This window comes from Pelodiscus sinensis, chromosome 1, assembly GCF_052426305.1.
Source record: "Pelodiscus sinensis isolate ZL-2025 chromosome 1, ASM5242630v1, whole genome shotgun sequence".
In the NCBI taxonomy this organism is placed as follows: domain Eukaryota; kingdom Metazoa; phylum Chordata; order Testudines; family Trionychidae; genus Pelodiscus; species Pelodiscus sinensis.
In genome coordinates this window covers 42,400,333-42,427,256 of record NC_143052.1, presented here as the reverse complement: position 1 = coordinate 42,427,256, position 26,924 = coordinate 42,400,333, and the positions used below count along the sequence as shown (strand labels likewise).

General features: G+C 40.8%; 1 protein-coding gene across 2 annotated transcripts in view; it reads left to right on the top strand.

The window, feature by feature from the left end:
* LOC102458526 (hyaluronidase 4) overlaps positions 1–26,274 on the top strand; it is a 34,484-nt gene extending 8,210 nt beyond the window's left edge. For both annotated transcript variants that reach the window (XM_006122595.5, XM_075928521.2), the window contains exons 2-4: positions 9,844–10,801; positions 19,508–19,597; positions 21,267–26,274. In XM_006122595.5, the coding sequence (XP_006122657.1) occupies positions 9,881–10,801; positions 19,508–19,597; positions 21,267–21,695 (1,440 nt within the window). In that variant the 5' untranslated portion in view covers positions 9,844–9,880 and the 3' untranslated portion in view covers positions 21,696–26,274. The remainder of the gene's footprint in view (positions 1–9,843; positions 10,802–19,507; positions 19,598–21,266) is intronic.
* Positions 26,275–26,924: the final 650 nt, after the last annotated feature.

Here is a 26,924-nt window from a genome sequence, read left to right as displayed (position 1 = left end):
GCCTGAAGAATCCAAAATAAAAAAGATCCAGACTGTGTTAGTTTTAAAATCTCATGATTTTTAAATGAATTTTATGATTATTTGATATCTGATTCATGAAATATATGGAGCTGGCAATATTTCAATCTCTTCGTTTAAAAAATCACAATATAAGTAACAATAAAGCACATAATAAGCTGTCACTGATGGACTTTATGTGACAACAGCAAAGAGTAAAGAAGGTCCCTTTCTTTTAACATGCAGCAAGGAACTCAGGGTATGTCTACACTACCCCGCTAGTTCGAACTAGCGGGGTAATGTATGCATACCGCACTTGCTAATGAAGCCCGGGATTTGAATTTCCCGGGCTTCATTAGCATAAGCGGGGAGCCGCCATTTTTAAATCCCCGCTGCTTCGAACCCCGTGTAGCGCGGCTACACGGGGCTCGAACTAGGTAGTTCGGACTAGGGTCCTATTCCGAACTACCGTTACTCCTCGTGAAACGAGGTGTACCGGTAGTTCGGAATAGGCACCCTAGTCCGAACTACCTAGTTCGAGCCCCGTGTAGCCGCGCTACACGGGGTTCGAAGCAGCGGGGATTTAAAAATGGCGGCTCCCCGCTTATGCTAATGAAGCCCGGGAAATTCAAATCCCGGGCTTCATTAGCAAGTGCGGTATGCATACATTACCCTCCTAGTTCGAACTAGGAGGGTAGTGTAGACATACCCCCTGTGTTCTCTCCTTCTGACTATGTGCAAAAGTTGTACTGTTTTAACTATACTGGTATAGTTTAAGTTGTACAAACCCCTAGTATAGATGCAGTTATAGAAATGTACCTATATCAGTAAAGCTTATTCCCTATGGCCATGTCTACACTAGGAAAGTATTTTGAAATTACTAAATTTGACTTAACTCCGCATTTAACAAATTCGAACTAGCAAGTCCACACTACGGGGAAGCTTCAAAATTAGTCCGAGGCAGGCTCAATTAATTTGGATGCGCTATCTCAGACTTAGAGTTCCAGGAAGCACTGGGGAGTAATTAGTGATAGAAATGTAGCAGTGTTAGTCTGGGGTAGTTGAAGCAAAATGCAGGACAATGTAGCACTTTAAAGACTAACAAGATGGTTTATTAGATGATGAGCTTTCATGGGCCAGACCCACTTCCTCAGATCAAATAGTGGAAGAAAGTAGTCACAACCATATATACCAAAGGATACCATTAAAAAAAATGAACAAATATGAAAAGGACTAATTAGTTCTCTTTACTCTGGGGAGTCATTATTTCAAATTACTGGAACTGTAGCATCTACACTAGCATAATTTAAAAATAAGTATTTGGAATTAGCATTACTCCTGATGAAAAGCAGGAATACACATTTTGAATTCCACGGCCCTGTATTTCAAAATAATGGGCTTGGAAGTGTGAATGCTCTGCTTACAAATTCAGCCTTGGAGGGAGGGGAGTATTTCTAAATAAAGTCCTTAATGTAGACCAAAACTATGGGAAGGAGAATAACCTATCCAAGTATAAAGCATCTTTATATTGGTAACTGGTATTTATAACTGCACACACACTACTAGGGGTTGTACCAGTGTAACTATTCTGGTAAAAATTCTCACCTCTAACTGAAATAGTTACAGCAATACAAACTCTGTGGATAGGTCAAGCACAAGGCTTTGTGTAGGTGTGTGTTAGCTAATGTGCTAACATGTTCTAAATCTAGTGTAAACAAGGCAGTGCATCCTTTATGTTGATAAGCTTGTTATAAAGCTGAAGCTCTCCTTGACTTTAAATCAATCAGCTCAGTATGTGTTCAAACACACATTGCCTTGTCTATCTCAGAGTTTTATAACATGTTAGTAGATGTTAGCACATATGCCCTAAGAGTACACCTTTAAATCCTATTCAACACTTTGCCTAAAGCTACTCTCTCTGCTTCATTGCAAAGCTTCTGCTTTGAACCTTACCAGTCCTCTCCTGCCCGGCTCCTACTTACAGTTATGAAGAAACAATAGCCATAGTCTCAAGCAATTAAAAAAAAAGGACTGGGTAGCCCTTATTTACAAAGAAAGGTCCTTAATTTTAAAATCATAACTGGTGTGGAAAAAGTGAATAAAGAAAAGTTATTTATATATTCTCACAATATAAGAACTAGGGATCACCAAATGAAATTAATAGGCAGTAGGTTTAAAACAAACAGAAGGAAGTTTTTCTTCACTCAGTGCACAGTCAATCTGTGGAATTCCTTGCCAGAGGATGTGTTGAAGGCTAGGACTTTAACAGGGTTCAAAAAAGAGCTAGATAGATTCATGGAGGTTAGGTCCATCAATGGCTATTAGCCAGGATGGGTAGGAATGGTGTCCCTAACCTCTGTTTCTCCGGAGGGATCATGTGAGGATTACCTGTTGTGTCCCCTCTCTCTGGGGCATCTGGTATTGGCCACTGTTGGCAGACAATGGACCATTGGTCTGACCCAGTATGGCTGTTCTTATGTTCTTAATTTACAGGGACAAAAATAATAATGAGAAAAAATCACATCATGCTGTTATACTTAGAACACTGAATATTAACTAAAATACATGGCGGGTGGGTCTCACGTTTTAGTAGACAATTCTGTGAATGAAGAAAGAGTCTTTATTTTTGTGTTTCTTTGACATCATGAATGTGTTGGAGAAAAATTATTTGAGTTCCTTAGAATGATTTTTAATAGAGAATATGTCCATAAATGTGATTCATTTATTCAGGAAGGATAGAAGCACTTGAGATTCAAGAATAATTAGAAACAAGGATGGTAAGATGGAAACATGGAAATGTATTAATGTTAAACTTATCGATCGGGATGGGCAAATACCAAATATCATGGGCCAGATCGAGTCCACCAGGGTAAGCCCCTGCCAGTCCTCCACACCACCATATTTATCTGCACCTCTGAAAGAAAGGGAGACACAGCTCCTGTTGGCTACAGATCACTGTTCCTAGACAATGGGGGCTGCAATCACCCATAATGGAGGAATATATATCGGCATCGGCCCATCAAGGGCTAACCCTGGGGACCTGCTGCCATTTTATTAGGCACCTCGAGAAAGATAATAGTTTCTCAAGAAGTCAGTAGACAGACGATGGGCTATAACACTGGAGATGACATCAGGGGGCTATTATATTACAAATCAGACATTGAAATATCAAGTCTCATAAGGTGTATTGGAGTCCATGTCGCTCAAATAATCAACAAAAGAGACAGAGTAGCTGCTAGTTGTCTGGAAGAGATCAAAGAGACCAGGTGAATGAGATATCTTTTATTGGACAAATGACTGTTGGTGAGAGAGACAAGCTTTTGACAGAACATTTGCTTATTTAGGTCTCTGAGAAGTCTGAAAGCTTGTCTCTCTCCCTAACAGAACTTAGTTTAATAAAATATATTACCTCACCCACCAGGTAGCTCTAATATGCTGGAACTAACATGGCTGCAACATCACCACAGCCATGGAAGAAAACAGGTTAGATGTAGTTACACATTAGCTGAGTATTGCTTTATTTGTATTTAAAGTATAGGTCAATTAATTTTGTGGGAGTCTACATTTTCTTTATTAGTTATAAAGGAGTTTGTTTTAATGAAAAAATTCAGTACAACTCCCCCCTCTCAACTGCAGTGCCTCCCAACCCTTGGTGAGTTGCATATTTAATGAAAAATAAATAGAAGGCCATTCAGGCACAGTGGAGAGAAAAGTTTAGTTTAAATTAGCAGAATTTGGTTGGGAAAAGCAGCAAAACAGTAGTCTGTACATTTTTGTTACATAAATAGTGAAGGAAACTCACAGAAATGGATCAACTTTTTTAAAAATTTGTTGATGAGCAATTATCAATGATTAAAAGATATACTGTAATCAGTCTAGCAGCTTCACAGTCCTAAACTTCAATAGCATATACAGTCATAAATATCAAATTGCACTTAATTTTATGCCTTGAGTCCCTGATCTGAATCCCACTTGAAGCCAATGGAAAGACTCTCATTGACTTCCATGTGTTTTGGATCAGACCCTTAACCCTAGTATTTATGAGGAACAGTTTTTGTTTTTAGAATATAGAGCAGAAACATTGAAAGCAGATTCTGTTCTGAGAACGCTCTAGGGACAAAGAAAGATAGGCACGTTCCTTGAAAGTTAAATTAACTATGACAATGTGTCATTAAATGAGAAAAACAGGCCAATTTGAACCAAGATTGACAATGAGCGGCAAAGTGGAATCATTAGTGCCTGTGCTCATTATAGAGCTAGGCATTGAGGCAGTCCAATTAGTGCTTATGCACAAGACCAATAAACTCACAGTCCAGATAAACATCAGTGGCTCCAGTAATAAAAGATGTTTTGTTCATGTTTCAGAGATTGTGCGAGGCATTTGTGAAACAGCAGGGAATTGTATTTTTCCTACCTTTTTCAGCATCAAAGATGAACCTTATTTGTTTTTGCAAAGGCTTGCCCCCCATGGCCTCAATCATTCTGAAGTGAAAAATAACATCTGCAATAAAATAACAATTTGAAAATAAAGAACAATTTTAGCTCAATAGATCTATATTGGTTCTTGTTCACAATACACAGAATTTTAGGAATGCTCTCTGTTCATAAACAAAGTATTATCCGTCAGTGTCTAATGGTAAGTGATGTTCAGTAAACAATGCCTGTGACCACAGTATGCATGAATAAACCTTTTATAGTATTCAACATATGTTGACTGCGAACTGATGAGACATTCGGGAAAGAGAATTGCTTGCTTTCCTACATGTTTCTGTTCAAATGTAACTTTTTTTTCTAGCTATAAGGAGAAAATATGGTTATAATGGGGCTTGAACGGTATTTATGTTCTGGTATTGCCTAAGGATCCCAATCAAGGATCAAGGCCCCATTATGTAGGCACTCTATAAAGAATCAACACCAAGACAATTACTGCCCAGACAGTCTAGAATCTAGGACCAGGTCTACAGTGGGAGAACTTTGCCACCGTAGCTATGCCAATATACCATATCAGCACAGTGCTCCTGGGGTAGATTTATACCAGTAAAGCTGCACTCTTAGGCTGTCTACACTATGGCTACGTCTAGACTACATGCCTCTGGTGTCAGAGGCATGTAGATGAGGCTACCAGGCACTGGAAAATGAAGTGGCGATTTAAACAATCGCCGCTTCATTTAAATTTACATGGCTGCCGCGCTGAGCCAACAAACAGCTGATCAGCTGTTTGTCGGCTCAGCGCTGTAGTCTGGATGCGCGGGTGTCGACATCAAAGGCATTTGTCGACCACCCAGGTAAATCTCATCCCAGGAGGCATACCTGGGTGGTCGACAAATGCCTTTGATGTCGACACCCGCGTGTCCAGACTACAGCGCTGAGCCGACAAACAGCTGCTCAGCTGTTTGTCGGCTCAGCGCAGCAGCCATGTAAATTTAAATGAAGCGGCGATTATTTAAATCGCCACTTCATTTTCCAATGCCTGGTAGCCTCAGCTACATGCCTCTGTCGCCAGAGGCATGTAGTCTAGACGTAGCCTATGAGTTTTCTCGGCAAAAAATATGCCAACGAGGGATTCCTTTGCATGAGTCCCTATCTCATTTGCATATTTTCTGTCGATCTGTTTTTGCACTAGGGGCTTTTGCGCAATAACAAGCCGTGTGAATGTTTTCTTTTTGTGCAAAACCCCCTTTTTCACAAGATCCTTATGCCCCCCAAAAAGTATAGCTACGTTGGCTATTTTAGGCACTTATATTTGGCAGCTTTGCCTTGTATCAATAGCCCAGTAAGCATGCTGTTGTAAGTAATACACTGCTCTTCTGCTGCCAATGGTGCATACGGGGACATGCTCAGGGCACAAAATATAGCCTTTCCTATCGGATCGGGGTTGGGCGGTTCTCTGGCAGTTTCTCTGCCAATTGACATTAAAGATGGAACTCAAATTCCACTGGATTGATTGGCTTGAGTTTTACAGGTCACACCATCCCTAGAGCATCAATAAAATATTTATTACAGTTCCATAGAACCTAAGAGCTGAATGGTGACTGGATATCAGATAAAGAGAGGGAGAAGGCAGCAGGAAAGTTGCAGGGCAGAGGACAGGTGGAGAAGGGAGCTCAGAGTGGAATGAAAGGTACATTAAATTTATTTTTATGTGCCTGTTCAACACTTTGGCTGCTTCCATATGAAGGGAAGAGAAGGAATTTTGACTGTCATCTTGAAGGGGCTGCTCCTTGTCATCCTGTCAACAGGCTGACGGCCTAGTACTGATCTCGTCAAGTTGTCTCTCATCTTTCCTATTTTCCTCACTGTAACAATTGGTTAAGGAAAGGAAAAGAGTTGGGGAGGGGTCAGGAAAGAAGAGATATAAGGGCTGGGGTAGGCCAGAAAAGGGAATAGTCACTATATGGGAAACAGAAGGCCAAGAGAGTGGAATCAGGAGGAAAAGAAGAGGAGGCTGGTAAAGGGGAAGGGTATGTCTACATTACAGCACTAATTCGAATTAGTTAATTCAAACTAAGTTAATTCGAATTAGCGCATCTAGACTAAAAAAATAGTTCAAATTAGCGTTTTGCTAATTCGAACTAGCATGTCCACACTGAGTGGACCCTGAACCGAGGTTAAGGATGGCCGGAAGCAGTGTCAGCAGGGCATCAGATTAGGACTTAGAGCATGGAGCTGCTGTCTCAGGCTAGCCGAGGGCTGTGCTTAAAGGGACCCAACCCCTACCCCGGACAGACAGTTCTCAGGGGTTTCCCGCTAGCAAAGCAGTCCTGGCTTGGAGTGCCCTGAGTGCCCACACTTGGCACATCACAGCACTCGGCCATCAGCCCGGCTGCACTTGCCGCAGGCTGCCATCCGGAGGGGGGCGTCAATCAAAGGGCTTCAGGAGAGCTTCCACCCCGAAGATCCCGCAGAGCCAGCCCAGTCCTCCCCATCGGGGGCTTGTACCCCATTCCTCCCTCACCTCCTTCCACTTACCCCTCCCTAGCCCCACTTCCTGACGTACAAAATAAAGGACACGTGTGTTCAAAAATAGAAACTCTCTTTATTGAACAAAATTCAGGGAGACTGGGAAAAGGAGGTGGGAGAGGGGAAGAGAGAGGGTGGGAGAGGGGAGGGCAACTAAAATGATCAGGGGTTTGGAACAGGTCCCATATGAAGAGAGGCTAAAGAGACTGGGACTTTTCAGCTTAGAAAAGAGGAGACTGAGGGGGAATATGATAGAGGTCTATAAAAGCATGAGTGGTGTGGAGAGGGTGCATAAAGAAAAGTTCTTCATTAGTTCCCATAATATAAGGACTAAAGGACACCAAATGAAATGAATGGGTAGCAGGCTTCAAACTAACAACAGAAAGTTCTTCTTCACAAAGCAAATAGTCAACCTGTGGAACTCCTTGCTGCAGGAGGCTGTGAAAGCTAGAACTATAACAGAGTTTAAAGAGAAGTGAGATAAAGTCATGGAGGTTGGGTCCATGGAGTGGTATTAGCTAGGGGGTAGAAATGGTGTCCCTGGCCTCTGTTTGTGGAAGGCTGGAGATGGATGGCATGAGACAAATGGCTTGGTCATTGTCTTCGGTCCATCCCCTCCAGGGTACCTAGTGTTGGCCGCTGTTGACAGACAGGCTACTGGGCTAGATGGACCTTTGGTCTGACCCAGTACGGCCATTCTAAGCTCGGGGCTCAGGGTCGGGGGTCTCACTGGACCACCTTGATTTTCATGCAAACCTGCTCCTGGGTGGCCAAGCTGGCAGCTATCCTGCCCTAGACGGCCACTTTCCTGTGCCTAGTGTGGAGGTTGTGGATGAGGTCCACGATGTCTGCGCTAGACCAGGCGGGCGCCCGCCTCTTGCGGACCTGGGCAGGCTCCCGGGAGCCGCCAGCCTGGTCCTGGGAAGAGGCGGAGGGCTGGGTGGCAGCGGGTGGCTGGCTCGAGCCATGCCAGGTGTAGGGTCTGCTGGCTGGGTGCTACCAGAAGTTAGAGGATGGAATGGAAGGGAGGCACAGAAGACTAGGTGAGTCCCAGGCTATGTCTACACTAAAGAGTTTTGTTTTTGTTTTTTTCAGAAAAACAGCAGCTTTTCCAAAAAAAACTTCACTTACGTCCACACTGCAATTTTTCCTTTGAAAAAAAATGGAAAGAACAGAGGGTTTTTTCCAACATTGGTAAACCTCTTTCTACGAGGAAGAAGCCTTTTTCCAAAATGGCTCTTTCAGAAAAAGGCATGTGTGGATGGGGGAGAGGGAGTTCTTTTGATAGAAGAGGAAAGAGGAAAAAGCACAGGTGCCCTGGTGGTCACTCCATCCATAGTAATCACAGCTTACATGTGAAATGGAGTCCACTGAGTGTGGACGCTCTCTTTCGAAAAAGCAAATTGCTTTTTCGATGCACTTTGGCATCGATGGATGCTCTCTTTTGGAAGATGTTTTTTTGGAAGATCTCTTCTGTTAAAGCTTCTTCTGGAAGAAGCCTGCAGTCTAAATGTAGTTCCAGTCTCAGATATGTCATTTTCAAGATGCAACATTTTCTCAATGTAAAAATGGGATATCCTTCTACTTCAGTATACTTTGTGGGTATTTGGGGAGGGAGCCCTTGCATCCTGATGGCAGATCTAGTCTCACAATTTTCACTCACTTCTGCCAACATTTTAACCAAAAATCAGTTCCCCATTTTCATAAGTACTTGACAAATTCATGGATGATTTGCTGAGTTTAACACAATTAATCCTCTTTAGCTTAAGTAAAATTATATTCAGTATAACAACTAGTCTTTACACTTTCCAGAGTCATTAATAATGTCATCTTTCTGATGTGATTAGAACTCTTCCACCCATTCCTTTAGAAAAATGATGATTTTGTACAGCAATAGATAATAAAACATGAGCCTTATTCTTTTCTGAGCGCATATCTGAGCTGTCTTAGTTTTAAGTCATAAAGACACTTCCGTCATACTTTATCTGTTAAACTGACATGGAGCCATAAGTCTGTGGATGAAGTAAGAAAGAGAAATCATAGTATCAGAATATTATAAAGCAACAGAGCTATAGGAAATACAGGATGAATCTGGCTATAGTTGAAACAAAAATTAAAATATTCTCTGAAAGAAACAAAACCATTTTAGTTTTCAGTGACATTTTTCATTTGTCAACAAAAACATCCAGAGTCAATTTTTTGGAGAGGGTCCAGTTTGGTGTGAAAAATTAACTTGTTTCCTTTGGGAAAAAGGCCAGAAGGGAGTGAAAAAGCGAGTGGAAATAGTGAAAAATCTACTCAAAATGTGCTCGTGCTGAATTGATATACAAATTCACGAAGTCCTGGCAGTAAGAAGCTTTGATTATAATAATTATTGTTACACTATATAGATTGCACTCTTTGTATTGTTGTGAGCTCTAGAAATGCCAAAAGACAATTTTAGACCTCAAAAGGTTACATCCTATGTAAAACAGAGGGTGAGTACACAGAAACTGAAATACTGAATAACTATGATGCTTTTGTTCAAAAATCATTCTAATATTATTATATTAACTCAATTTTTGTTTCTTTATGAAGGCAGTGAGTCTTTCAGAGGAATTTTAATGAAAAGGGGAAAGTGTCTTGACAGAATGGAAATCAAGAAAAGGCTGAATATTGGAAACCTGACAGTGAGCTCTATCGATCTGTAGAATAGTCTCCCCACATACATGCTCCATCCTTGAAAGCGTTTCAGCACTGACTTACTTTTATCCTGGTTATAGTTTTGTCTCTGTCCATATGGACTGTTGTGGTTAAAGATACTCACAGTAAACCATTTCTTTGGCACACTGATGTCCTTGCTGTGAACATTGTTTTTTAAAGTCTCTTTTTTATTTTGTTTTCAAGGAAAGCATCACGTTAGAGTCAGCAAAAACAGAATACCATGTGCTCTCTGTGGAGTCAATGGATAGCAGTCACAGCGCTGTTTATTATGGTTGATGGTCAAATGCTCAAGCAGGCCCAAGCCCCACTGCTACTCCACAAACCTTTCCTTGTTGTTTGGAATGCCCCTACGGAACAGTGCAGGCTGCGCTACAATGTGGATCTAGATCTCAGTGTTTTTGACATTGCTTCAAACATCAATGAATCTTTGAGTGGCTCCAATGTGACAATTTTTTATCACACTCATTTGGGACATTATCCCTATTACTTAGACAATGGGGTCCCTGTTAATGGAGGGGTGCCACAGAATGAGAGTCTGATAAAGCACCTTAACAAAGCTAAGTCTGATATTGACCATTCCATACCCATGAAGAAATTCCAAGGACTTGCAGTCATTGACTGGGAAAACTGGAGGCCCCAGTGGGACAGGAACTGGGGCAATAAAACCATTTATAGAAATAAGTCTTTCGAACTGGTTAAGAGACGCCATCCTCAGTGGTCAGAAGACAAAATTAGAAAAGTTGCTAAGGAAGAATTTGAAAATGCTGGCAAGAATTTTATGAACAACACTATCCTTCTGGCTCGGCACATGAGACCGAATGGACTGTGGGGTTACTATCTTTACCCAGACTGCTACAATTATGATTACAAAGACCAACCTAAAGCATACACAGGTAAATGCCCAGCCATTGAATCTTCCCGCAATGATCTCCTGCTTTGGCTGTGGAAAGAAAGTACTGCTCTTTATCCTTCCATATACTTGGACTACATATTGAAGTCAAGTCCAAATGCTCTGAAGTTTGTTCACTACCGAGTTAAGGAAGCAATACGTATTGCCTCAATTGCTAGAAAAGACTATGTTTTGCCTGTTTTTGTTTACTCCAGACCATTTTATGCTTACACTTTACATGTTTTGACGAAGGTAAGCAGATATCTATATAAACCTAAAGATATGCTCTCTTGGAAAAAGCACTTCCTAGAAGTTTCCCCTTGCATAACAACAGTTATAGATGCATTTGTGTTTATCATATAGAACTATCCCGGTAAAGAAAAATACTGTAGTCATGATACAACTTTCAGTAGTGATCCTTTAGTGCTTTGGTCTATTACTCTACAATTATGTAACATTATTTTTATGCAAATAATTTAGAAGAAAGTGCAAAATAATTGTTTCCTAAGTCAATCAATATTTCAGATGAATTATTCTGCTTGAGAAATGGAGTTGACAAATCTCATGGCCATTTGAAATCTAGTAATATTAAGAGAAGATAAATGTTCTTGAGAAAAGAAACTCAGGTTTGAATTTATCTGGTTTTTTTTCCCAAAATGAGCAAGGAAATTAATTAGACAAACCAAATAGACAAGCCTTTGCTTGTTGCTCGCTCCTGTATGAGAAAACTAGCAGAGGCAGAATGTGACCGCAGGCTTCCTAGAGGAAGGATGCGTGTGTTCTCCTGGCCATGTTGTTTTCTGAATGTACAATATGTCTTATCATGAATAGTAACCAAGTGTCTGGTTTGGGGCTTTTAAATTCTACTGTTACAAAAACACATTATTGTGTCCTATGATGCCTCTTACAGCCAATGATAATTGAATGAAATATTTTTAAAAATACAATAAATATATGCAGGTTACAAAATAGGTGACTGAGAAATACACGCAGACATCAAGATTTCTAATAACATTGTGGTAATCATAAACCTTGTCTTTGATCCTGACTATGCAACTGCTCAGAACATGTATTCCCTGAAAGGCTTCCTAAATAGCCATGGCTAAACATTGCCCTACCTTTAGTTGGGGTTGTGTGAGCAGGGAGTGGGACTAAATGATCTCCTGAGGTCTCTTTCAATTCTAATCTTCTATGATTCTATGATACTTTAGGCATAGAAAGATTTGATTTGATACATATCTGAAGTGCAGGCCAAGCTGGACGTCAGGGAACTCATTCAAATGAGCTCCTTTCTGACAGGACAAATACCCTTTTTGGGTACTGACTCTCTGTTCCACAGCTCCCCTTGTTAGTCAAGGGCTATGTCTAGACTGCAGGCTTCTTTCGGAAGAAGCTTTTCCAGAAGAGATCTTCCAAAAAACCTTCTTCTGAAAGAGAGGTTCCACACTGCCAAAGCGCATCGAAAAAGCGATCTGCTTTTTGGAAAGATAGCGTCCGCACTGAATGGACACTATCTCGCATTTAAGCTGTGATTACTATGGACGGAGTGGCCACCAGGGCACCTGTGCTTTTTCCTCTTTCCTCTTCTATTGAAAGAACTCCCTCTCCCCCATCCACACATGCCTTTTCCCCGAAGAGCTCTTTTGGAAAAAGCGGCGAGGAGTCCTGTGGCACCTTATAGACTAACCAAAGTGTTGGAGTATAAGCTTTCGTGAGCAAAGACCCACTTAGTTAGATGCATGTACTGGAAATTTCCAGAGGAAGGTATAAATATGCAGGCCAGAATCAGGCTGGACATGACCAGGTGTACCTTTTGGAAAAAGGCTTCTTCCTTGTAGAAAGAGGTTTACCAATGTCAGAAAACCCTCTGTTCTTTCGATTTTTTTTCAAAAGAATGTGATTGCAGCATGTACGTAAGTGAAGCTTTTTCGGAAAAGCGGCTATTTTTCTGAAAAAAAAAAACCAAACCCAACTCTGTAGTGTAGACATACCCATGGAGAGCTGTGATGTTTGTTCCCCTCACAAAAATGGCCTCATAGTTGGTGGCTTGGATTGATGGAGTCAATAACAAGGCTGTGTCCGTCTACTCTCAGTTGCCAGGAGTGAGTGTGCTTATTCAATCCCACAAGTCCACAGGGCTTGCAGCTGATTGCTCCACTTTAGAGCCAGGAGTGGTGGATTCCTGCTGGAGCTGTACAGACCCAGTCAGTCTCTCTGGCTACTTTGTGAGAAAACCCAAGCCAACTTTTCAGAAGCTTTCACTAACTTTATGGGCCTCAGCTCGTTAGTTCTCAGGTGGAGACTCCCCTGGGAGACATCACTGTTCCAGAGATGCTGAGGATTCTCTCCTCAGCACCTCTAACAATCAGACACCAAGCGTAAAATCCCAGCCCCATTGAAACCACAGAGTTTTGCTACTGACTTCAGCAAAGTTAGGATTGCACCCAAGGTGTCTCTACTTGACAGCTCAATATAGATGCACACAAAGTTAGTGAATACTTCTGCAGCCATTGGCTGTAATAGGTGTGTTCATCATAAACACACACAGATCTAAGGATTAAATTAAAAAAAGCCATTAACATTGGCTAAACATCGTACAATATGAAATCCAGCAAAAGTATGTATTATGTAAACCTTCAAACATATAAGTACAAAGTTAATTGTTTTCCTTGAACTACCTTCCAAATTTGGCAATACAGTAAAAGCTTTCTATCTAGCATGTTGGAGGAATGGAGTGTGCCAGTAAGTGAAAAATTCCAATTAACTAAGAGGGAGGGAGTTTGGGTGTGGGAGGGTTGCAGGGCTTGGGGCCCAGGAAACTGTGTGGGGCACAGTCACTGAGAGGAAGTTTGGGTAGAGGACAGGGCTCAGGGCAAGGGGTGGAGACATGGGAGGAATTTCAGGGTGCCAGATCCAGAAAATGCTCACCTCAGGCGGTTCCTTGCAAGCAACAACCTATCTCTGCTGTTCCTAGGCAGAGTTGCCGGCGGCTCACGTGCTAGCCCTGCATCAAGCTCTGCAGCTCCTTTTGGGATCAGGATGAGGCAAGACCGCACACAGAGCTTTCTAGCCAAACACTGCTGCCAGGAGCAGGAGGGACAGGTCACTACTTGTGGGAAGCCACCTCATGTGAGCACACCCTGTCCCCCAGATCTGGCACTCTGAGCCCCCTCCCGTGCCCAAATACCCTATTCTTTCCTGCACACAAACTTCCTGCCAGAGCCCACGCCCTACACTCTGAACTCCTCATGCTCCACGTAGGAGTAGCAAGTATATGTTGCTGGTTCCAGGGATCCATGTGGAGCAGGCAGGGAGCCTGCTAGCTCCATGACAACTGGACTATAAACTGTACTTTCTATGAGTACCTAATAGGTATCAGGTTTAAAGGAAGTTTTTCTTCATGCAGCACAGTCAGCTGTGGAACTCCTTGTCAGAGGATGTTGTGAAGACCAGGACTTTAACAGGGTTCCAAAAAAACTACTAGATAAATGCAGGGAAGTGAGGTTCATCAATATTTATTAGCCAGAATGGATAGGAATGGTGTCCCTAGCCTCTGTTTGTCAGGGGCTGGCAATGGATGACAGGAGAAGGATCACTTCATGATTACCTGTTCTGTTCTGTCCCTCTGGGGCATCTGGTATTGGCCACTGTCGGAAGACAGGATCCTGAGCTAGATGGACCTTTGGTCTGACCTCGTATGACATATGTTCTTGTGTTCTTTTGAAGATTAGAAATGCAGGTTTATAGAGCTTTCTGGATAGGAAAGTACCAGATAACACAGCTTTTACTTTTATTACTTAAAATGACATTGCCCATAAATTCACATTTATTCACTGGGCTGTATGTCAGTTGTATTGTATATCACCTTCTTTTCAGACCTGGATGCTTCACAGAATCACAGGACTCTGGAAGAGACCTCGAGAGCAGTGTTCCCTGTAAGCTGAGCATTTAGGCAGCCACCCAGGACAGAATCAAATGCTACCCAGCTATTTAGCACAGCACCCTCAGCAGGCAGCATGTGTTTCTATTGGTGATGCACATCTGCACATACTTCGGTGGACATAACAACATTTATTCTGCACATCGATGGAAAAAATTAGATGGAACACTGCTCGACAGGTCATCTAATCCAGTCCCCTGTATTCAAGGCAGCACAACGCACCATCTAAACCATCCCTGACAGGTGTTTGTCTAACCTGCTCTTAAAATCTCCAATGATGGAGATTCCACAACCTCCCTAGGCAATTTATTCCAATGCTTAACCACCATGATAGTTAGGAAGTTTTCCTAAAGTCCAACCTAAACCTCCCTTGCTGCAATTTGAGCCCATTGCTTCTTGTCTTATCTTCAGAGGTTCAGGAGAACAATTTTTATTCCCTCCTCCTTGTAACAATATTTTAGGTTCTTGAAAACTGTTACCATACCACCTCTCAGTCTTCTCTTTCCCAGACTAATCAAACTCAGTTTTTTTCAATCTTGCCCCATAGATCATATTTTCTAAATCATTAATAATTTTTGTTGCTCTTCTCTGGACTGTTTCTAATTTGTCCACATCTTTATGAAATGCGTCACCCAGAACTGGACACAATATACTTGTTCAGCCCTAATCAGTGCTGAGTAAAGGAGAAGAATTACTTCTCTTGTCTTGCTTACAACGTTCTTGCTAACACATCCCAGAATGATGTTCACTTTTTTGCAACACTGTCACACTGTTGACTCATATTTAGTTTGTGGGATCTGAAACAGTCTGCATCTCTGTGTAGAGCCCATTCACAGCCTAGGGAATCCCCCACGAAGCATGTCCAAATATGTATTTTCTAGTGAAAACAAAATACACAACTTCAGAGATTGTCATACATACCAGATCCATGAGCTCTATGAGCACAGCATGGGAACTGGCAGGCTTTTTAAAGGTAAAGCACTGGAAAGAGCTCCAAATGCCAATGATCAGGAAAACAATGCTCATGGTTTTATTGTTCTGAATGTATTGTTTCACAGCATTAATGACCTCTCAGCTCTTGTGAAACACAGATAAACACTGCTACCTACTGAAACCTCACACCCTGCACTGCTCCAGTAGCAGACAGGACTACTAAATGTAGCTCGGAGAGTCAAAGATTCTTTCCCAGCTCCTGGCACATGGGAAAGTTTCACTTCTTTTTTTGGAGCACTTTACACCTCCCTCTGTCCCCAGTCAACCACTCTGGGCAGCACTTATAGGGGGGATAGAAACAAGTCCACTCGCACTCTGTTCCCCCTTGCTAACAACGCACCTGCTATCCTCCCAACAGTCATACTGTGAGCAAGGATTCTAGGGACTTGACTCCCCCTTATGCCCTAGCATGGCTGAGCAGAAGCTAGGACAATTTAGCCCTGTGGAAATAAAGCTTTTTGCTTTTGTTTGGTTGCTGGCACAATAAGACGTGCAGAAATCCTGACATAAATGAGCACTAAAGATACAAGCACCACAATGAAAAAAAGTTAAATTGAACAACAGTTGTGGGGAACTGTGATGGATCCACCAGACAGAGCTGCTGTGCATGGGCAGTAGTATAAGAGGTGAGGGGAGGCAATGACTGCCCTGGGTCTTAGTGCTCAACCTCTCCTCTCATCCTATCCCTATTCTGACAGCGTATGCAGTCACTTTCTGAATTTACTGACAAAAAGAGTTGTGCATTACATCAATGTGTCTACAGAACTTTAGTTTAAAATTGGCTTTAAATATTTCATTAGTTTGTTGCTGAAGATTATAAAATCACATCTCTAAAATCCTTTCATGGATGTTTACATACACAATCTGAGTATTCAGCTTTAGCCTTGTATATTTGGAGCTTCAGACATGCAGTTTTTAAAAATAAAGTCTTCAAAAGACCACCTTTATCTAAAATACAAACTTAAACTTTTACCATAGTACAAAAGCTTGCTTCCAAAGTCTTCTTATCATTTCAGCCTCTGCCTCTTGTGATCTTTCTCCTCCCTTCTCCCTCCCCGTTGAAGAGAGTCCTTAAAGGGACAGCATCCCTTTTCTTCCAGATAGATGGAAAAATGAATTTCTCTTTCTTTACTTCTGACTATTTGATGAAATGGTTTTAGCAGAGCTCTCCACCAAAATCAATACCTTAGTAAGTTATAAAATCCATTGTTATGCCCAAATCTTTGGAAACATATGTTAACATAAACACCTGGTGAAATTTCAAAAACATGTCTATTGATAGTGAGATCACACAAAAATTAGTGTTCCCTTTTTCTAAAAGCAATGAACTTTGTTTTGAACACACTGAACCACTCTGACTGATATAATTTATAATAATGTATTTGTTTTAGTGAGTTAAATATGTAGTAATCTGAAATGATTACTTTATGAAGGCTTAAGAGTATAATTTAAAATATAAAATCAGCTTAGATATACTGATTAAGGAAATATAAACCAGAGAAGAGCTACATCATGTAATCCAGAATATTGAATATTGTATTCAGCAGGACAGCTTATTTGCCCTTACTACAAAGTTTTTGCAAAAAAATATAAAAATGTGACTGATATTTTTTATTCCCAAATTTAGTGCTTTTCACTAGATACCTTTTGCATGTTCTCTCTTCACAGTCTGGCATACAGTGGAAAACATGCTCCATTTTCTTTGGAAAGACGTTTTAGAAGAGTATATTTTTCAATATCATTTGCTACATTTGGAGTCAAGGATTTGGCTTAGAAGGGATTAGCAGAGAAGGGAAAAGGAACAGAAGAGGGAGATGGTGGGGAGGAGACAGGGCCTGGGAAAAGTGGAGGTGGGGACTTGACACAGAAGGGGTGGAGTATGGTTGGGGTCATAGGCTGGGGAGTTTGCCTCCCCTGCCAGCAGCTTCTTTTGCCACCCACGCTGCTGCTCCTGTTATATAAGTTCCATGAAAGACAAAATCCTGAGGCCAGGAATGTCACTGCATTTGTGCTCCCCCAGGCCTCATTTCTCTTTGCAAATCATTTGCCAACAGATCCTAACTTCTATGAATGGCTTTCTTATCAGAAGTATGCACTGCATAATTTATGCAAATGATTATCTATACTGATGCTCTAGGGTGCTCAGAAACTGTCCCTCTAGACAACTTGCTATTAATAATGTGTGATCAGTGATTGAAGTTACATGGTATTGTTTCTGCTCCCTGTCTGGAAGAACAAATGTTTTAATAAAGCAGAATGACAAATAATGAATAACAGCTATTCTTGTTCATGCACAAATACCTGTGTCCTCATGTCAGTGTGTATTTGTACAAAGGCCATTCCCCATGAACAAAGCCATGTTTGCACAAATATTTTGCCATACAGAATAAGATGGGATATGACTAGACAGAAACAAAGAGCCCTTCAGAATTTGAAGTAAAGATCACAAACATTTTTTGTTGTATCTGACCAGATCCAATTGCGGTGCCAGTTTCCTTTCATGTTGATAAATTTGAACAGCTCCTTCCATTTTTCAGTACAAAATGAAATCCACTCAGCTAATCAGTCAGTGAAAGGAGCCTTGGCAAGAGAGATTCTACTCTTTTCAAGAGGATAATCTAAAGCATCAGCTCCGGAGCAAAATCTTGAGGGTCTTTGGTTGCTGGAAACAGCATCCAAAACCTGGAACAGCATCTTGAGCAGCACCAAAAAGAGGATAAAACCAGGGAACTATTGGCAAGCTAAGCAGCTGTTGAATTACAGGTCCCCTGCTAAGGGATGAGGGAAGATAAACAAACACACTGTAAAATTGAGTTTTAAAAATAATATGAGTACCTTTCTTTCATCCTCTGAGGGAGGAGATGGGAAGAACAAGGATAAGTGAGTCCAACTACATAGCCTACTTCCTTTTTCTCTACCACAGATTAGAATCTTGAACAATACGCATTTTAGGATAGCAAAGTCCTTACATATAAAATGCCAGGTACATTTAGAGAGTGATGAAATAATAAATATCATAAACTATACTGTAGAGTCTCGATTATCTGACCTAAATGGGACTGAAGGATTGTCTGATAATATGGAAAATATGGGGTCCAAAGTACCAAAGTATTTGCCCCATCAGCTGCCGCTCTGCAGATGCTCGGCTGCTTCATGGGGAGCCACGTTGCCCCCGACCTTCCCTCTCTGCTCTGGCTGGGGATATCAAGGAAGTCGGGGGCAGCGCGACTGGCCGGGAGAGATAAGCGAGGTCGGGGGGCAGCGTGACTGGCCAGGAGCGATAAGGGTTCTCAATAGTGTCACTGCCAGTGCCTTTCTGATCCTACCATCACTCTGAAGGATCCATTATGAATATACTACAACACACTGAAACATCAATAGGAAACTATATTTCTTTATGTGAATATGCAAAAATCTGTTTTTGAAATAATTAACTCCTTCTCCTCTTTCCATCCCATCTCTTCGCAGACTCTGCTGTAAGTCAATGTTTAAAATGCTTCAGAGACTCCCTGGATCTATTTGTATTATACTCTATTATTTGTATTACCATAGCATGCAGAAGCCCCAGATAAGGGTCAGGAAGCTCTACAAGCATAGAAAAACAGTCCATGCTCAAGGACCATACAGTCTAAGTAGGGAGTTTATTAAGGACATTTTTGAATATGAAGATTCTACAGCATAAATCAACATCTCCTCTAGGAAAAGGTAGTGCTTACATGTTTAAGGGTATGTCTAGACTGCGGGGCTATTTTGTGATACCGGAAGTATCCTGAAATAGCAACGCTGCATCTTTAAACGTGTCCGCTTTTTCCTGAAATAATGGACTTGCTATTCTGGCATCTCTGTAACCCTCATTCCACCAAATTTCAAAATAAGTGCCAAATTGCAAAGTAAGCTCTTTCAGTTTAGACTCGGAATAAGCTTATTCCGACAGAAGGGTGCTATCTAGACACATCCAAAGTGTGCTCTGCTATGTTTGGTCTGATGCTTTTTTAGTGCTCAGTTTTGACACATTTTTCTTTCAGACTGACCTGGTGAACACTATTGGTGAGAGTGCTGCTTTGGGGGCAGCTGGGGTAGTCCTTTGGGGAAGCATGCAGTATGCCAGCTCAGAGGTAGGTGGGTCAGGTTTACAAATGTTTACAGCTCATGTGCTATTTCCTTCATAATTACCTCCCCCCTCCTTCCTTATTTCTACTGTTTTACAACCTTACCATGAAGCTCTCCCTCACCCATCATTGTCACCAGGCTTTTTGCTGAAGATGGCAGACTTGGGAGTCCTTTCACACTGTTAACAAAATATTGTAATTAGCCATTGCTTCCCAGGAACCACATCCAAGGACCAAACATGGATGACATCCATGGCAGTGGATAGCAGTGCCACCATGTTAATAAGATACAGTTTGAAGCACTGAAATGAAAATGTAGCCCTCTGTTTTACAATGTTCTGCTTGCACAATCTGTATATTACCAAACACAAGGCCAAGTATTTGGCAGGGGATGACAAGGGATGTGGTGGGGAACATTTTTCACAGACCAAATGTCAAGCTTTGTTCTAATTTTTATAACAATCATAGATGGAATATAATTCCAACCTAAGAAAAATCTTGCTCCTCCTCACAAGCCCCCAGGACTCACCTAAAGATATCTTATAGTCCCCTCTTGTGGAATTACCAAAGGTGACTGAAGGTTGTGTACACCTTCTATGTGGGGTGTGCTGTGCTATCAAGACAACTTAGGCTATGTCTACACAGCAGAGCTATTTTGGGATACCTTTGATACCCGAAATAGCTATTCCACGTCTTAAAAGCAAACCCATTATATCAAAATATAATGGGATCGCTATTCCAACGTCCTTGTAAACCTCATTGCACGAGGGATAAGGAACATTTCGGAATAGTGCTTTAATTTGAAATTTGGTGCTGTGTAAATAAGATATTTCAAAATAGCATTGAAATAATCTATGCAATTTACGTAGCGCAAATTGCGTAGCTTATTTCGAGGGAAGAATGCTGTGTAGACACACCCTTACAGAGAGAATAATGAATCTGCTTTACAGCTTTAACTAAAAGCCAACTGGCTTTTAGCTCATGTGGTAAAAGGTCACGTTCTAAGCTCCATAGGTCCCAGGTGTATTGCGCCTGTTGGCATAACAATTGTATGTTTATCTTTGCAAGGCCAGCTCCCTCACCTCACTTTTAGAAAGATTTAGGCAAGTTGACCGTTGATAAGACATTAGCAACACAGGAAAAAACAACCTCTTTCAGTTCCTGACCTTGCTACTATCAAAGTTGTTGGAAAAACTCCCATTGACTCCAGAGGGGTGGGATGAACCTGCAAATAAATTCAGTAACCTAACACGGAGCTGAGGAAACGAACAGCTATTTTTCAATTTTGCACATTGCACACACGCCAGTAAAAATTGTCCAGTAAGTTAAAGGAGTCATGATGATCAGTGTAGAAATCCCTTCTGCAAAAGCAATTTGTCAATAAATGTTTAAAGCCACTTTTATTCCTTTTCAACAAACACTAACAAACTTCATTTTTAATAAACAATTAAATATATTCTTACTAGGCATCCAAAGCAGAAAAGCAATAAAGGTCAATATTTTACTGGCCTTCCCATAAATGCAGACTCACTTAAGCCCAGGGGCTAATCACATGAGTAAGGCCAATAGAATTTCTCAATATATCTGTTTAGCTATGTTAATATTCTACCAAAAAGATGGTAACTTGGACATAACTGACTAACGATTAACATGTCACACTCTTGTTATCCTACAGGAGAACTGTTCAATTGTGAAAAAATACATAAATGGCCCCTTAGGACATTATATCATAAATGTGACGTCGGCAGCCAAACTCTGCAGTAAAGTTCTGTGTAAGAAGAATGGGAGATGTATCCGTAAAATCAGCGGCTCCTCTTCTTATCTGCACTTGTCACCCAAAAGTTTTGAGATTGGGGTCCACCATTCTGAAAAAGGTCCAAGATTCTTTGTGACTGGAAAACCTCGACCCAAAGACATACAGGCCATGAAGCAGAGTTTCACATGTCAGTGTTATCAGGGCTGGACTGGAATATTTTGTGAACTGCCTGATCAAAGTCTATTTGAACAATGGGTTCACACTCTGTTTAATAGAGCAAAAAATCAAATGCTCAATATTCTCTTATTTGGATCCATACAGGTTTTTCTCTTTCTCATTCTACACTAATGTTTCTGGCAAGTTAGCAAGAAACACTGCAATTAAGACTTCAGATCTCCTTGCTTAGCAGATTTCTATTCAGATAGGAAATAGTGTTGCAGCCTGTTTGTTATTTTATATTCATTCTGCTCCATTTAAGGCCACGTCTCCACTTACCAAAGGATAGACACTCCAGCGGTCAATCTTCTGGGGTTAAATTTAGTGGGTCTAGTAAAGATCTGTTAAAACAAATAGTGAGGGTGCCCCCATCAACTGCGATACTCCTCACTGTTGCGAGAAGTAAGAGAAGTTGATGGGAGAGTTTCCCCTGTAAACTTCCTGCTGTGGGGCCACCCCAGAAAATTGATGCAAGGTACATTGACTACATAATTCATAAAACAGGACTATGTAGCACTTTAAAGACTAACAAGATAGTTTATTAGGTGATGAGCTTTCGTGGGCCAGACCCACTTCCTCAGATCAAACTGTGGAAGAAAATTGGCGCAACCATATATACCAAAGGATACAATAAAAAAAATGAACACATATGAAAAGGACAAATCAAATTTCAGAACAGAAGCGGGATAAGGGGGGGGGCGGGAAGGTAAATGTCTGTGCGCTAATGATATTAGAGGTGATAATTGGGGAAGCTATCTTTATAATGGGTAAGGTAATTGCATCCTTGTTAAGACCTAGGTGTAAAGTGTCAAATGTAAGTATGAATGACAGTTCAGAGGATTCTCTTTCAAGTCTGGTGTTAAAAGGTCTTTGAAGCAGGATGCAGGTAATCAGGTTGTTGAGACAATGCCCTTTCTGGTTGAAATGGCAAGAAACTAGTTTTTCTTTGTGAACCTGTCTAGTATCTGTTGTGTGCATTGATTCTTTGATGAAGTGTCTGAGATGTTTGTCCAATGTACATAGCAGACAGACACTGTCGGCACATGATAGCATAAATTATATTTTTGGATGAGCAGGAATATATGTTCTTGATTTTATAACTCAATTGGTTAGGTCCAATTATGATATCAGCAGAGTGAATATGTGGACAAAGCTGGCAATGGGGTTTGTCAGCTAGACCAGACTAACACAGCTCCATATCTATTACTACATAATTCATATAGCTGGAGTTGCGTATTTTACATCCATTTTGTCCGCCATTGTAGACCTGGCCTTAGTCCCAATCCTATTTGGTCAAGACAGCATTTTTTCTTGGGTGTTAAAGAGATTTCTAATGCATCTCTCTTGCTGCTCCCACTTCTGCCGTTGTCACTCATTCCTAAATCAGCCAGTAAACTCCACTGTTCCACTGGGAGTTTTGCTTGAGGGAGAAGTAAGTAAAGCTGGGTAAAGACTGCAGGATTTGTCCCTAGAGAAGCAGAAAAAAAGGATGTAAAGATCATTTATTTAAAAAGATGGAAGATTTAAAACATTAATTCTGAGGATCTTCTCATTGACCAGAGATTTGGTCTGCATTCTTCTTATGTTAAAACCACAAACAATCAAGCAGGCTACGTCTACACTGGCACCCTTTTCCGGAAATGCTTAAAACGGAACGGTTTTCCGTTATAAGTATTTCCAGAAAAAGCACGTCTACATTTGCAGGATGCTTTTCCGGAAAAGCACTTTTTCCGGAAAAGCGTCCATGGCCAATGTAGACGCGCTTTTCCGGAAAAAAGCCCTGATCGTCATTTCTCGATCAGGGCTTCTTTTGCAGAAAAGACTACTATGCTGTCTACACTGGCCCTTTTCCGGAACAGTTTGTCCAGAAAAGGACTTTTGCCCGAATGGGAGCAGCATAGTTTTTCCGGAAAAATACTGACAATTTTACAGTAGATCGTCATTGCTTTTCCGGAAAAGCAAGCGGCCAGTGTAGACACAGCCATAGAGTTTTGGGAATACAATACCATAGCATCAGGACTGGTTTCAGCTTGTGGATGTCCCTGCTTGTATAGCAGCTTCTATATAAAGATTTGAAAAGGTACAGGGAATTCTTCATAAACATATATTAAAATATTTGGAATATGAACAGATGTACTCACTTATACTTCAGTTCACATGTTAATTCAGTGAGTTTCAACACCTCCCATGATATGTCATGTTTATTTGCAAGCTGCTGTTTGACTAAAGAGTGGGTCTGTCTGCAATTTCTGATAACCCAGTTTAACCTCTTTTAGTCATTAAAAATCATTTCTAAAATCCATTCAGAACTGGGGTTCCCATCAGTCTTCAAGAGAGGTGCTGACACTAGCACTTTATAATATTCCAGGCAAAAGTGGCTGACTTCTTGGAAGTACAGTTCCACTCTTTCCACCTCCTGACTGCTGGGAAGTCAGATCTTCCAGTTTCCTTCCTTCTAGCCAAAGTGCTCCTTACTGCTTCTTGGTTAGTGACTTCCCTACTTTCCACTGTGCTTAATCCATATATATCTGGTAGAGTTCTCCTATGACTCACTTACCCTGCTCATCACCAGAAAGAGTTAGTAAATTTGTAGTCTGCATGACTGTGAGAACAGAAAATGGGGAGCAGCCTCCACAGAAACCCTTTGGGCATGAACCATCCCCTCTTTCAGGAATGAATGAGAAAATGGAACATCCCATCTCCCACAAGCTGTGCCCTGATCGAGGTGATAGACTCAGCACTATGTAGCCTGAGTCTCTTTTACATGGGGCCAGTGTAAAGAATGACTGAAAAATTAATGGTGAATACAATATCCAAGAAATGTCCCATCATACTATTTCTAGTTTTCAGCTGAAACTGTATTTTAAAATATTAATTCAAAATAAGCCACTGGGCCATTCTCTCACAGGAATGCATCCATTTTTGGAAAAAATGCTATCTTATATGCAGCAGGGTTTTTTTTTTTTAATAAAAGTAATAAGTAAGCGACTTGATCAAATGGGTGACAAAAGCAAGAAAAAAAAATTCTCCCTCTCTCTCTCTCAACTGCTTTGCTAGGTACAATATAAAAGTTGTTTTCTCTTGGAACATGCAAATGATGGGTCATGTAGTATATCCTAAAGCAGTGTGTACTGAAATAATGAGAGACCTGTGCTTGATCTGAGAGAATATGGTATAGAATCCTTTACCCTGAGCACTCTGAGGCCTGGTCTACACTACATGGGAAGGCAGTAGTAAGATACAATACCCCAGCTATGTAAATTTCCGTGCTGCCCACACAGTGGAAGACTGACAGAAGCAAATGCTCCTGCCAGCTTCCCTTGCTCCTGGTGAGGAGCAGAAGCACCAGTGCCAACAGGGGTGCCCTTTGAGTTTGATCTAATGGATCTATACTACACCTGCTAAATTGAACCCTGGAAGATTGACCATGGCAGTAAAGATCTTCGGTGTACTGTAGATGTGCTCTGAGGCTATGTCTAGAGGCTACGTCTGAGGCTATGCTGGTTTATTTGGCATCGGCTCAGAGTGGTCGACAAAAGCTTCCCTTGTCGACCGCGGCGCATCTAGACTGCTGCGCTGTGCTGGATCAGCTGATTGTCGGCACAGCATGGCGGTCATTTTTATTTTAATGAAGCAGAGATTATTTAAATCTCTGCTTGTTTGCCGATGCCGAATAAACTATTTGACATGGCTCCGTCGACAGAGCCATGTAGTCTAGACATAGCCTGAGCATTTACACTGATTTTTACTGACCAGATTTTGCCATCCTTACTCACACTGAGTATCATTAAACTCCAAGAGTACTGCCATTAAACTCAGTGATACTGCTCTCAGGGGAAAGTGCTACTCCACATGAATAAAGAGGGTAGAATTTGGCCCTCAGCTAAAGGCCATTAATTTGTAGATAGCACAATAAAATTCTTCTGTGTTTTTTGTACTCCCTTAATTTATCTCAATCATTACTGCAAGATATAAGTCAGAATCCTGGCTGGTGAAAGCTCCAATGCTCAGATTTGCACCAGTTAAAAATATAGATCATAACATAATTGTAACAGATATTTTAAGGCTTCAGTGGCCAGTTTAAACCAAGACACTTAAATGGGACTGATTTCAATTAAGTAGAGATTTAGTAGAAGTGTTACTGTTCTGAGTCACCACTGTAATTATATGTTGTGGTGAAAGGCAACAATAAAGGTTTGCCACTCAACTCTTACTTTGTATCAGGTAACTGGAATGGATGACAGCAAATTAGAATGTTAAAAATCTTTTTTTTTTTTGAGAGAGAAAGTTTATTATTTGTAATAAAAATAAAGCTTTTGTACTTTGCCTAGAAGTCTTCGTGTTTTTTAAAATGTTCTTGTATACTGTCCTTCAGTTATTTTCATGTTTAGTATTAATTGATGTTAAAAAGAAAATAAAGCATATGTTCATGTACCTCATTTTAACACATTCATTTGAAATAATGAGGTTAATTCTGTTAAATACGTGTCATCAGTAACAGGTTTGCTTTTGGATTTGACATTTTGTATTGTAGAAGGGTAACCTAGCTTGTTTTCCCAAGCCACGTTGTGGTGAGAAAAAAAATCTAATATTTTTATGCATATATTAAGTGTCACTTAAATTGTAGTGTTTATTTTTAGCTTATTTCCATGTTTTATACTGCAAAATATTTCTTCTATTTATACAGTTGATAAGAATTAAATACATAATATACTTAATGTTATACACACATTATTTCATAGCATAAATGAAACTAATGAAATTAACAAAAGATCATCTGTGCAAAGAGTTTTGGCACTTCGTGTATAAATGGAAGAGTTGAAATCCCAGTATTGATCCAGGCAAAACTTGAATTTTAACTAAATGGCCATATCTTCAGTGTGAACTGGCATAGCGCCACTGATGTCCTTGGAGGTAGGTCAGTTTATATCAGCTAAGGGTCTGGTGCAAAGGCTCCATTTCTGCTTTGATTTACTCTTTTGGCAGCAGTGTAGCTCACTGATCTCATTGAAGTTACATTTGAATTTACCAGATTTATACCAAGAGAACAGAGGCAGGCACAACGGAAGTTCTGGGACTAAGTTGAAGTCTTTGCGGACATGTCCCATATAATACTATGAACTACAGTGAGCTAAATTCTCCTAGCTGACTTCAGTTGTGTTCCCTGGTTGCTGCCAGCAGAATTTGGTCTGGGATTTTAACTTCTTTACTATCATCAATGGAACTGAACAGATAACTGAATGTGGCTGTACAGATCTGAATTTTATATTTTGATTAGTAAGCTTAGTAGATTTCCTTGTATAGAAAAAGGATTTTATAATTATGAGTCATTTAGATCAGTGTTTCCCAAACTATGGGCTG